Source organism: Pleurodeles waltl, chromosome 12, assembly GCF_031143425.1.
Source record: "Pleurodeles waltl isolate 20211129_DDA chromosome 12, aPleWal1.hap1.20221129, whole genome shotgun sequence".
Lineage (NCBI taxonomy): Eukaryota > Metazoa > Chordata > Amphibia > Caudata > Salamandridae > Pleurodeles > Pleurodeles waltl.
This window is the reverse complement of record NC_090451.1, coordinates 676,162,654-676,176,555: the sequence shown is the minus strand read 5'-3', so window position 1 is coordinate 676,176,555 and position 13,902 is coordinate 676,162,654. Positions and strand designations below refer to the sequence as shown.

General features: G+C 44.1%; 1 protein-coding gene across 1 annotated transcript in view; it reads left to right on the top strand.

The window, feature by feature from the left end:
- The window catches only part of LOC138267215 (cytochrome P450 2J2-like), a 131,149-nt gene that overhangs the window by 78,812 nt on the left and 38,435 nt on the right, over nt 1-13,902 (top strand). The window contains exons 7-9 of the mRNA XM_069216070.1: nt 3,888-4,040; nt 5,812-5,972; nt 6,556-6,729. Of these exons, the coding sequence (XP_069072171.1) occupies nt 3,888-4,040; nt 5,812-5,972; nt 6,556-6,729 (488 nt within the window). The remainder of the gene's footprint in view (nt 1-3,887; nt 4,041-5,811; nt 5,973-6,555; nt 6,730-13,902) is intronic.

Sequence of the window (13,902 nt, the reverse complement as noted above, 5' to 3'; positions counted from 1 at the left end):
CAGGAAAATGGCAGGTTTCATTGCCTCATCTTTAATTCTCTGCATTTCATCTTGCAAGGTATACCAGGGTTTGTCATTGGGTGGCCACTCTCAATCTGTAGGATACTTCAGATTACATCCATCAACTGGTAGTTGCAATAAATTAGTCTGGTGTTGCCCTTGAAAACAGCTCCTGTATTACTGTGTCACAACTGAGAGTACAAAACTTACAAGCATCTCCTATATCTAAAATTACTCCAGAAGCCCCAGTTTCAAACAGTCTTACAACCCAGGTAAGTAATGGCTGTGCGTAAACCATATTCTTGTCCTGTGTATTCAATTCACACTGGCCCTCCTTCTTAATCTCCTCTTCACTAGAAGTGGAGAATTCTTCTGAGTCCCAAATGTTCACGCCCCATAAATCTGGGTCTCAGTCTAAACCGGCTTTAGCAAGGGCTAAATGAACTTTTTTCTGATTTATTTTTTCCTCTACGTTTATTGAATTTGTTTTGGGCGACCTTAACAGCTGCCCTCTCGGCCATGGTTTGGTAGGTGTCTGCTTTATCTTGTAATAACTTATTCTGATAAGACAGCTAAGTTACTGTATTTTTTGTGTCAACAAGTTCTTTTTCTTATTGCTTCTTTTCTTGTTCCAACTGCTTGCACTTTTCACGCATTTTCCTGTAGGCAGACACAATTATCCAACCCTGTCTGCCAAGAACAGAGAGGTTATTTTTCCGTTCAGAAGGCACATTTTTTTTAAAACATGTAAGCACATTTTGTGGGTCTGCATCTCCTAAACGTTTGTCCTAAACTTGAAAGAGTACTGATAAACAAGAGAACTTGTTCACTAAAACATTATATGGCTCTGTCATCCATCCCAGAATTTCACATGCATTTTTAGAAATGGTTTGCGGTGCTGCCTTTGACTTTTTGCCAAACATATTTCACTTTAAAATTGTACACTTCTAACTCCCCCTTTCACTGCCCGACTACCCCAATGTGTTTTGCTCTATTGCAGTCTAATAAGAAATACACAAATACTGAAAGGAATTTCTGGTATGCAACCCTCTCAGTCCAAGAACCGAGAGGAAACAAGAATAAAAGGAATTCCAACAATACAGGGCTCTTAGTCTGAGTAATACATTTATTAAAGCACTGGTTCGGGTTTGCATATAGGAGAAATGTAGGTCAAATGCAGCAACACGAGTACACCTCCAAAAATAATCACAGCAGTAGAATAAAAATATTCATAAAACCTAAAAATACACTACTTTAATCGTGGATTATATCTCTGCATATACAGTGATTATATATTCATGCACAACGCAAAGCCAAAAATAATAATTAAAAAGAATACATCACCATGGGGCATGCTTGCTTCATCCCTTTGCCAGCAACAGGACGTGAACCCATTCGACCCAGCTCCTCCAGTGTGTCCCAGACTTCAGCCATCTTGCTTTGCAGGGTGTGGGAACACTTTGGAGGCCTCTGAGTGGCCAGTGCCAGCAGGTGACGTCAGAGACCCCTCATGATAGGTCCTTACCTGATAAAGTAGCCAATCCCCCTCTCAGGGCTATTTAGGGTCTCTCCTGTGGGTTCTCTTCAGATTCTACTTGCAAGTTTCTAGCAGGAATCCTCTGCAACTACTACTTCATCCTCTGACCTCGGATCAATTGCAGACTGCTCCAGGAACCGCTGTAACTGCAACAAAGTATCCAGAAGGGCTACTTTTTCCTCTGCAACTTCAGCTCCAGCCAGCAACTGCAACAGTTTCAACGATGTGCACGCTCTGGGGATTCTCTGTCTTTACCCTGCACCAGAAGGACCGAAGAACTCTCCCGTGAAGTGACAGTCACTTCCTTGCTCACGCAGGCATCTTCTGAAGTCGATGACCGGTTCTCTTGGACTCCTCTCCTGGCGACAGGCGTGCTCCTTGGAACACAGAGGGTGGACCCCATCAACACAGACTGTCCTGAGGTCCTGCTGTCCCAATTTGGCTTCCCCCAGAATGACTGTACCCCTGTGCACAGCAGCGTCTTCACCTCCAGAGGCCTCTGTGTACTATTTAAAAATTCCTTTGTGCACAGCCTGGCCCAGGTCCCCAGCACTCTATCCTGAGACGCTCAACTAGCTGCGTTGTTATCCGGCACAGTGAGACCTTCCTTTGTAGTGTTGCACCAACCGCATTTTGCACCTCCTTTGTCCCTGTGTCCTGGGACTCCAGTGGGTGCTATCTGATGTCCTGAGGGCTCTCTGAAGTGCTTAGAGCCCCCTCTTCCTCCTCACAGAGAGTTGAGGCCCCCAGGTCCCTCCTGGGTCCAGATAGCCGCAACTTGATTCAAAACGCGACTTTGCCAGAACCAAGGCTTGTTGGAGGAAACCAGCGCCAAAACTCGCCTGCATCCAACTTCTCTTCGTGGGACATCCAGTGCATCACGCAGGAACCCGCTGACATCTTCCTTGGGGGCATTCCTGCAGTCTTCGTCCAACCGGGAACTCTACCCTCTTCTGGGTTGGCAGGGGCTCCTGTCCTTCCTGGGCCTTCTTTTGACTTCTGGACTTGGGGGCTGATTCTAACCCCGGCGGTCTTTGACCGCCGGGGCGAGGGTCGGCGGGAGCACCGCCGACAGGCCGGCGGTGCCCCGCAGGGCATTCTGACCGCGGCGCTTTGGCCGCGGTCAGAAAGGGTAAACCGGTGGTCTCCCGCCGGTTTACCGCTGCCCTCAGAATCCCCCATGGCGGCGCAGCTTGCTGCGCCGCCATGGGGGATTCTGACCCCCCCTACCGCCATCCTGTTCATGGCGGGAAAGCCGCCATGAACAGGATGGCGGTAGGGGGGGTCGCGGGGCCCCTGGGGGCCCCTGCCGTGCCCATGCCAATGGCATGGGCACGGCAGGGGCCCCCGTAAGAGGGCCCCGCAAGGTATTTCAGTGTCTGCCTTGCAGACACTATAATACGCGACGGGTGCTACTGCACCCGTCGCACCTTCCCACTCCGCCGGCTCGATTACGAGCCGGCATCCTCGTGGGAAGGGAGTTTTTCCCTGGGCTGGCGGGCGGTCTTTTGGAGACCGCCCGCCAGCCCAGGGAAAAACTCATAATACCCTCCGCGGTCTTCTGACCGCGGAGCGGTATTATGGGGGCGGAATTCTGGCGGGCAGCCTCTGCCGCCCGCCAGAATTAGAATCACCCCCTTGGTCTCCTTCCTCTGCAGGTCTTCAGGTCCAGGAATCCACCATTTGTTGAGTGCAGTCTTGGTTGGTTCTTGCAATAACTCTAATCACTACTTGTAGTGTGTCCTCAGGAAACTTGCAGTACTTTACTCCTGCTTTTCGGGGCTCTGGGGTGGGGACATTTACTTACCTTTACTGTATTCTTACTTTCCCAGCGATTCTGCACACACTACACTTGTCTAGGGAGGAATTTGTGATTCACATTCCACTTTCTTAGTATATGGTTTGTGTTATACCTAGACCTATTTTCTCCCATTGGATTCTGCAGCATTTCCTATTGTTTGCACTATTCTATGTCTAATTACTTACCTTATTTTGGTGTCTAGTGTATATATTGTGTATAATACTTACCTCCAGAAGGAGTATTGCCTCTAAGATATGTTTGGTACTGTGTCGCCCAATATAAAGATACCTTTATTTTTGGTAACACGGAGTATTGTCTTTACTTGTGTATAAGTACTGTGTAACTATAAGTGCTATTGAAGGAGCTTTGCATGTCTCCTAGTTCAGCCTATGCTGCTCTGCTATAGCTACCTCTATCAGCCTAAGCTGCTAGAACACTACATTTCACTAATAAGGGATAACTGGACCTGGTATAAGGTGTACGTTCCCAAGGTACCCACTACACACCAGGCCAGCTTCCTACAAAAACAATATATATATTTTTTTTCAGTGATACTGACTGCCCCGTATGGACCTTCTTGGAAACAACAACGTAGATTTACTCTGATGACTCTTCGAAATTTTGGCTTGGGGAAGAAGAGCTTAGAAGCACGGATATCCGAGGAATCAACATTCCTGATCCGGGCCTTTCAAGAAACAAAGGGTAGGACAACTTTGCCTTTGTTTAGGTAGCATTTTTACCGGTCACTAGGGCTCTCTGTCAAATAAACAAAACCAGGATTTATTAGAGCGCTGCTAATCACCCACAAGGGTATCTAGGTGCTGCTGAGGGGGCTCAGTTGAACAGTGAGGTCTTTAGTCCTTTTCCTAATTCCACAAGAGAGTTTTAAGGTCCGTAGATAAAGCTGGTGGGGTTGTTCCAGGATTTCACGGTGAGGTAGGAGAAGGAGCATCCTCCACTGTTGCTTGTGTGGATGCAGGGGATGAGTGCAAGGACGAGGGAAGCAGAGCCCAGGTGTCTGGAGGGTTTAAGCAGTGGTTGATGTATGCTGGTCCTTGATTGTGAAGGGCTTTGTAGGAGTGAATCAGAATTTTAAATTGGCATCTCTTCGGAATCGGCAGCCAGGGGGTGGGGGGCAGAGGGTTGGGGGGAGGGAGGATGGGTGGCGGGGTCTGTGGGTCCGTTAGGGGAGGTTGAGGATGAGTCTGGCTACTGTATTCTGTAGTCTCCTTAGGAGGTGCATGGTGATTCCTACATAGAGTACGTTGCTGCATTCCACCAGACTGGTGACTAGAATCTGAGTGACGGTTCGTCTCATGTGGTTGAGGAAACATATGAAAATCTTACGGAGCATGCAAGGAATGAGGAAGCAGGCGGTGGAGACTGCGTTGATCTGCTTTTTCATGGTGAGCTTGCTTTCCAGGATAATGCCAAGGTTGCATGCGTGGTCTGTCGGAGTGGGTCCTGGTTCGGAAGACCGCCAAGAATCTTAACATGGGGAGGTGTTGTTCCCAAAGATCAGCGCTTCCGTTTTTGTCTGTGTTGAGTTTCAGGCAGTTGTTTTTCATCCAGTCGGCGATGTCTGTCATACACCTGCAGAAGTTGGCCCTTGTGCTGGAGGGGGTATTCTGATAGTGAGAGGATGAGCTGGGTTTCGTCTGCTTAGGATATGATGGTCATTCCTTGGACATTCCGCGACTTTGTCTTTTTTTTGGTGGCCGGTGCCCTCTGTTGGCAGCTGTAACCCTGCGGCCTCTCAAATGGTGACTGGACCACCATATGCTGGAGAGTAGCTTAATTGCTAGTTTCTGGGTCTCTCTGCTGACCATGGGGCCATCTGATGTTGAAAGTAGCTCTTGTCTGATGTGGTATGAGTCTCTTCTGGTGCAGAAGAGGCTTTACTGAAGGTTTTTTTTGAGGGGCAGATATTTTGTTTGGGTCAGACTCTATATTGGGCCCATAGTTTCTTAACTTGTAGAGTAAGTGGTGGATGTAACTGATTACAGGCGTTCATTTCTGGCAACAAAGACCAATTGCTGGTATTGAGGGCTCTTTGTTGGTAGTTGTACGGGTCATATAGTGGTGCTGGATGCTCTTAGATAGTGGTGGGCTTTCTTAAATGGTGGTGGTTTCTTTTTGCTGGTGTTGAAATCTCTATTTGCTGGTGCTAGTGGTGTTGTTTGCTGTTTCTGTGGAAAACTGATGAGGTGGGGGTTATTTGTCTCCTGGGGTTCTTTGCTTGTCCCAGGGTACCTTTGTCATGATTTGGGCCTCCTTATGTGTTTGAGTGTCTTTGCTGGTGTCAGGTGCTTTATGCTAGCATTGGAGACTCATATACACCAATTATTTGGCTTGAAGTGCACCTTCATGGTGCACTATCTGTATGAGTTAACATCAAAGTAATCCTTTATGTAGGTTAGAGGCACTCTAACTTTCCAGTGTTGAACACTCCTTTCCAATACTTTGTCTTCAGGTCAGCCATTTGATCCTCAGTTCAAAGTAACCAATGCTGTCTCCAACATAATTTGCTCACTCGTCTTTGGAAATCGGTTTGAGTACAGCGATGCCAAATTCCAGTATCTTCTTCATCTAGTTAGCAACAACGTTCGGCTGGCTGGCGGGTTGGCTGCTCAGGTAAGGCCAAGAACCACAGTGTTTTCTTTCTACCAAAGTATCTTTTTTCACTGCAAGAAAAACATAACAATTTGAGAAACCAATTCCTGTAATGTGCAGTAGGAGACATGTTCTCTTAAGGTGTCCGTTTGATACCATTTTACTAGGACAGAAGATTGTCACCCTTTCACCGGTTGTATTCTTGTTTTGTTCTATGTCAGCCAATTTCATTAATGCACCAAATTACAACAGTTTTATAAAATGGTAGGTCTAAGGTGGGTAACAGAGTGTTGAAGAGATGTGAAGGCATATGTCTGTTCAAATTTATCCTATGATATGCACAGTAGGTACCCTTTTGCAGCCCTTTACCAAGGGTTTTCACCTGATAATGGACACTTTGATAGAGAGGCAAAAAATGTACAACAATGAAGTGCGTAGATTAACATAAGGAAAGGTTGTTTACTACAGGCCACCTAAGAGTGACTTGTGTTTGGAACAGCCCTCAGACTGGCAGAAAATATTGAGAAGGACGTATGAGGATTTTGAAAGCTGTGAGTTTAGGACAACCTCTGTATTCTTTTAGCATTCTGTTGTGTACTTTCAGATGGTCAATATGTGCCCTTTTTTTAGACCCTTTCCTGGGCCACACCAGAAAATATTGGACAATGCTTGTGAAATATTCCAGTTCATTGACAAGACCATCCAGGAGCACAGACAAACACTTGATGCTGAGAACCCAAAGGACTACATTGATGCCTACTTGCTTGAAATGGACAAGGTAAGGGGCCAGGACCCATGAGTTTCCTACATGGTTGTTGGTCCATTGTGTTTTGAGTCTGACTTATAACCTTGTCACCATATGGCTTCACCCGGAATCTAAGGTCTTACATAGATGAAACTGCAGATGAGATTAAAGTGCAGAAGGATTGTTAGTCATGATGGAACAGTAGAAATCCACAGTGCATTTAATTATCATGATATAAGTGGACATTTTAATTTAGTATTCAATAAGTAATATGTCTCTTGTTTCTGGGAATGCATTTGCTGACAATGACTGTTTGGCTGAGACAAAGAAACTGACAGAGCCGCTTGGTGAGCAGTTTAAGAATTCTTTTTCATTTGATTAAGGAGTCTCTATGGTCTGGCTTTACAGGGTAGCTGTTGCCAGACAATTATGTGATCCTTACCAAAGAGGACCTTTGGCCCTGCCCAAACGTTGGGAGCCAGGAGTACATGTTTTGATCGGGCAGAAGTTGTGTGTGTCCAAAAAAAGACAGCTTGCCTTCCACACATGATCATTTTGTTTATTTATCCAGCTGCCTAAGCCTGAAATTTCAGGGACACACACAAGCCATTGGAACGCTAGTATAGTGGCTTAAATAACTAAATAATCTATGTGTTTTTTTACCTTGCAGAGGCATAAATGGGATGAGGGCAGTCTTAACCGACATAAATATTTAGGTCTGGATTGCCGCTGCAACTCTCACCTGACCATTTAACCTACACATATCATTCTACAGTTCTTTGCATCCACACAAATACATCTCTTTTCCCATGCTATTTACTTATAGTGCTTCACATTACCATACAACGTTCCTTTAAAGCCAGACGTAATTCGCATTGCTAGTGCTTGTTTGATATACTGGCTAGGTGTTGGTTGGGGCTTAGTGATGGCACATGTAGAATGCAACTAAACATTTAGAAAAGCCTCAGGAGAAGGGACTGTTCAGAGAATGTTTTTTTAATTTCTTCCTGAAAGAGTGATTTTTTATTTTGGTGCTGTCTATGAAAGTGAGCATGTTCTATTTCCATTGTCCTTAGAATATAAAGTTTGGGCCTTCCTATTTGGGAACACAAAAGGATGATGGACGGAGTGCTGAACAATACAAACACTCACCCCCAGTCACAGATCTGGGTATAATCCATCGCTCTTTTGCTCACCATACCGATCCAGCTTGGAGCCAGCCATATGCAAATCAGTCTTGACCCTGTTCCTCATGGGAACAGTCCAGCCCAAACTGACAAGCAAGGTCCTCCCTGGACCGGAAAAAAGGGCAATTGAAAACATTAGTAGTGACAAAAAAAAAAAATGAATTCAAATTTCAATGTCCTTTTTAAAATCGCCAATTATATCTGGGACAATTGAAGCCAGCAAATGTTCCATTTCGGCAGGTAGACAAAATATCCAAATCGGTGCCAAGGAAAACCATAGAGCACTTGTGTTCCAAAGCCTGAGCTTCAGCTGAAACAGCAGCATTCTGTGGTGTGCCCAATAGTGAGTTTACAGCTCCATTATCCCCGACAGCTTCCCAGATCAAACGCACCCTCGACGAGCATGTCTGGTAATGAGCCCTCAACGAGAACATCAACAGATCAGCATCCAATGAAAGTAAATGCTGTGTAGAAAGACAAACTTTCAGTGCACATTCGAAAAGGCACCAAAGGCATCGAAACACCGGCTGCACACAATCAAAAATCGGTCTGACCAGTCGCACTCCAGTTCTTTTAGGAGTGGTGCTCTGAAATACTGCATAATACATTTGCAGCACAGTTGTGCCTGTGAAAGCGTTTTCAGTCCTCCTTGTTTTGAAGGGACAGCATTGCACAGAAAAAATAGCAACAGCAGAATGCTACATTTTATAGCCAAAGTAATCGGAAATCCCCCTAAAACATCCAAAAATATTGAGTGTATGGCTGAAGGTATTAAGCCAAATATAGAGGAAAAGGTGTGAACAAAACCAGAACCAACAGCCTTTAAGAAATGCGAAATTCCAGTAGTACTGGACGCGTTACATATTCATCCCACAAGTTCACCAAAGTGTCTCGGAAAGTTTGCTCTTAAAAGTGACTGAATCCCTGCAGATGACCTTGCAAACTTGAAGCGCATAGGTCTCACGTGCAGATGTAAGCACTACATGTTTTTAAAACAATAAAGCCTTGAGTCCGCTCAACATGTCAAAATTCACATCTGAAGTAGCAATATGAGGCCAAAGCTCTGCTACTTCCCTTTGTTGTAACGAGGGGAAAAGGACACTTCCACAACAGGTGACAATTTGGGAGACCAAAACGAGACAAGCTATTCTGGCTCGCATTCCACAACAACTCTCACTGTTAAGGAGCACATAGTTACTGTTTGAGAGCACCTGGAACGCAGGTCTAACCAAGAGGACCGGAACTCCCTTCAGATAGCAAGCCAAGTTCGCCGCTGCGGCATTACACACCTGTGCAAGGACAGCTGCTTACAAACTATCAAATGGCTCACAGAAGTCTTGCATTTACTGTTGCTAAGAAAGTCCTCTTACATGCCATTGAAACATTTGTATGAAAAGGGAAGCTCCCACACCTCATGTATGTAAATATCTCCCAGCCTTTCACATCTGCCTATTGGAATGTGTCTCAAGCAGGATGTGACTTGAAGTGTTGAAATAGGCACATTAATAACCCTATGTATCAACCACTCAGCAGATGTTATTTCAGCCACAGTAAAAGACAACTTTTCTAATGTCTCGATATTTAGCATGACATAAGTCGCTTTCTTCTTACCCATTATTTGTTGTTGTCACGTTAAATTAAATGTTGAAAATGTATCCCTTGCGCTAATGTGTTGCCAGGGAGTGCGACCTGCTTTCAATGTTTGTAGTGTCCAACCTAACTGCATAATGGACCTTAGCTGACTGTCCATTCAGTAAAGATGACATGTTGCTCTATACTGTGTCTATTGCAGAAGAGACAATGTGTATATCCGGTCGGACAAGGTGTTAATACCATTATCTACAATGGCTAATGCTTTCTGTAAATTTTCCTGATCTGTTTGCCTTAACCAGGCAGCAGCTTCTTGTTGAGAAAGTTCCGAAATCTTGTTATATACTGCATATAAGAACCGCTTTCTGTGTTGTCTTCTGGGGCCTAAGAGGAAATTCTGCAGATTCGTTAGACAGGAGACTGAGGTGTTCTTAAACAGCATCAAGTGATGAACTTTTCAACCATTGCTGGTATAATTTCCATACACTCTATATATAATAGCATTTGAACAGGAATCAAGCATGCTCTAAATAAAGCTTCCTTCCCCCCTATTTGCCAATATTTAGTTCCCCACACACTTTTTAAGTCAATCGACTTCAACCAATATTCATAGCCTTTTATAGCTAACCGGGAAACAAAGGAATCTGAATAAATTAATTTTGTATCAGTCAATAATGTGTTTACTTTCCATTACTGGCAATTTAAAATAATATGACTCAGCATTTCTAACATTGTGGCCAGAGAAATAGGCAAACGTTTCAGTATATGTTTTGGAACTCCCCCCGGCAGAGTCAGACAAAGTTCCCAATGTGTAAAATTAAAAATAGTCTTTGGGGTACTTGCTCTGTGAATGAAATTATGTCCATAATAATGATAACAGAACATATCTCCATAATTCTCTTTGGATCAATACACATCCTCACTTTCAAATACAATTAAATATTGCGGAGCAGTCAACATAGAATCAACTGTTTTTTACATCCCAATCATCAGAAACAACTCGGGTGTTATGACATAGTTCATGGAAAGTTTAAAAACATAAGGAATTTGAATGACCTCTATTGGGCTGTATATATATCAAATGATACTTTATCCCAAACAATCCCATCAGGAATTGGTACAGCGGAAATGTTCACTAGAGAAAAGTCTCTGCGGACCTTGTGAGAAGAAAAATGTGGTTTTAGGACCTCATCCACCAGTTCAACTGTAGAGCTTTCAGGAAGGTTATGACCATGCATTAGTAAAAAGAAAACAATGACAAACCCAATCCAAAGGAGGATGGCAAGTACAGGTTAAAAAAAAGCAATAGATAGTTCCTGGGAAGAATACAATAGTACATTTTGAGCCAAATGATCAGCTTACGTGCTCTTGACAGTTCTGTTGCAGTAGAGGCAGATGAGTCAGTGAAAGTGTCATTGATGTCGGCAAAATATCCAGAAAGAAGTTCGTGCAAAAACATTAACCATGTTTGAAGGAGGAGAGCTAGCAGAAGTCTCCCTCAGTGGATCATAGTAGATTATACCATCCGTTTTTGAAGAATTTGAGTAGAATCACTCAATGTTGTTGACGTTGCTTGTCGCAGAAGAAGTTACTGGGAATAATGAAAGATTATTTTCCACCCTCCCCAAGCTCGGAGAGGTATCAGCGTTGCTCTTTAAAACCTGTAGAGGAACATCCTGGACTGTAGTGAGAGGGATTCACCAAGTTCTGCTGTGCAGGATCGGCCATATGGTGTAGCCTGACATTGTCAATAGAGACAAAGCAATTTTCGTTAGAACCAGGCAGCAGTAGTATAATGACTGTTCTGGTACTGTGTATTCCGAGGAGTGGAGCTGGTACACAATAGGAAGGACCAAACTCCTTTTTCACTGCAATGTTTTCAAGCACTAGATCCCCAACTTTGGGAATCCAGCCGGTAGATGTTATTGGTACATCCCTTACCGACACTGGGAGATGCGTTGTCGTCACAGAACGGTTGTTAGTCCTGCAAGAATGTGACACCTTCGTTTAAGTCAAAAGGTGTATCTGCCACCTCCCTGCCAAGACCATCAAGATCTGGAACATACATTTGTGTTCCAAACAGGCATTCGTATGAGGTTGCCCCCCCGCTTTCCCTTCCCCCAGGGACCTTCTGGGAAGATTAATAAGTGCTCTCTGGACTCCATACAGGTGTGTAAGCCAACTACAACCCGTGCCTAATACGCTGGCTGTTAAGGATTGCTTTAAATCCCGGTTTCTGCGCTCCACAACACTGTTTCCCCCAGGATGAAATGGAGACAAATAATGCAGTTGGACCTTTAACGAAGCCATGTCGTCCCTGAAAGCCCTTAAGGCAAAAGCAGGGCCCTGGTCTGAGTGGAAAGCCGCAACAGCATATGTACTGATAAAGACTTGCAATTTTTTTATAACAGTTCGAGCGTGAGCCAACCATTGTGGTCAAACCCATAGATATCTGGAGCATGAGTCAACAGCGACTAAAATATATATGTATGCACTGTCAGGTGTCAAGAGACCACAGTCCAAGTAATTGAAATTAGAAGGGGTGTCTGCGGTGGGCGTTTGACGGTGGAGCCTTTTATTTGTTGATAGATCTCACAACAAAGGACATACTGCTTGGTCTGTTTGTAGAGAGCTTGTAACAATGATATTGTAGCCAACACGCCAGCATTGGCAGAAGCAATTCCCTCCTGCACTGCTTTGATCAATTCTGGTCTTTGATGTTTATTGGGAATCACATGATTACCCACCTGTGGTATTACCACTAGAGCTGTTTTGAGGCATGATATGTGGTAGGAATATTTGACAGGATATGCCTTTGGCAAGGGCGGGCCGTCAGACGAGGCATTCACAGTAGCCATCAGCATCCAATTTCGTTCTTGAACGAGTTACTGCAGCAACAGAAGCCGTAGCTACTGCTGATTTGGATGCTTCCTCAGTCAACAGTATTCAACACGCTGGTCCCAATGTATGTACAACATGGACACTAGGTAGCGTTTCCTTCAGATCCACTACTTTTCCCCGTAAAAGTCTGTGTTTAATGGTGTTTCCTTTTGAATCTTTGAACCCATTTTGGCACCAGTAATGCAGATATTCATTGAAGGGCTGGAACCAATAGTATGAATCACATACAGTCAGCATCAGCTGCTCATGATCCGCGTGTTCCAGTGCCATCACCAGAGCCTTGAGCTCTGCCAATTGTGCAGTGCAGTCCCCTAAGGTCTGCATGTAAGTGTGTTGTGGATGGAATTCACCATCCTTCATGTAGCCACTCACGCCTGCGCAAGCAACGGAGTATTGATGTTTTGTGCCTGTAGCTGGTTGGGCTGAACCATCAGTGTACATAATTGTTTGATATTGTTCAATAGGCAATGTGTTTGGAACTGGGTATTCAAGTTTGTATTGCAAAAATTCTTGAGTTTGTAATTTTGAGTCAAACGTATAGTCAGCATAAGTGGATGTCAGAGACATTGCACAATTAATCCAACATGGATGTAATGCTTTAGCATTAGGAACGCTAGCTTTGGTCGGCAAGGGCCGGGATACCACAATAATATGTTTCCCCTGGGCCAGAGGTCTCTTTTTAATGACAGCCATTTGAACAGCAGTGAGAATTTTCTCAGTGGAAGCAAAGCATTGTTCTGCTGTAGAGTATAGATGTGATTTGTGTGCAATTGGGACGGTCTCACCCTCAATGAATGTTTCGTAGGTGAAACCAATGGCACCAGCAATTACTCTGATGACCAAATGTTTTTTGTTGTCCCTTGTGTGTAGGTGTTTAGTTGCAAGCATGTCTTGCTGTAATGCCCTGAGAACGCATGTGTTTGATTGTCCATTATTTGCTGGAAAGGTCAGGACGTATCAAGTCATATAAAAGTTTACTGCATTGTGCATAATCTGGAATGTATATTCTTCCAACATTTTAATAGCCCAACAAAGACTGTCTTTTTGATGGTGTTTGGAGGTTGTAGTTGTGCGCAATTTTCTAAAAATTGGGGCGCAAGGCTCTTGCCTTCATCTAATAATTCATATCCCAAAAAGAGACACTAAAGAAGGCTATTTTCATTTTTTTTTTATTTTTTTAATTGAAATTTTAGCTGAATTTGGCAAATCCCACAACAAAGCAGGCTACCCATATTATGTGTTGCATGAGGTCGTCATCTGCAAGGTAGATATCATCCCGTTGGACAACCCCTCAGGGTCAATGCTATGTAAAATAGATGTTACACAAGCTGAAAACAGTCCTGGAATTTTCTTTTACCCTTGTGGGAGTCTGCAAACATTTTTCTGAGAGCCTAAAGCGCTGGAACTTGTTAAGTCCCTACTTTCAGGCGCTATATTTTGGCAGAAAAAAACATTGGAAATATCCAGGGTTGTATTTTTTGCACACTATGTTGTTCATAAGTGCTGTGTGCATTTTGTATAGCAAATG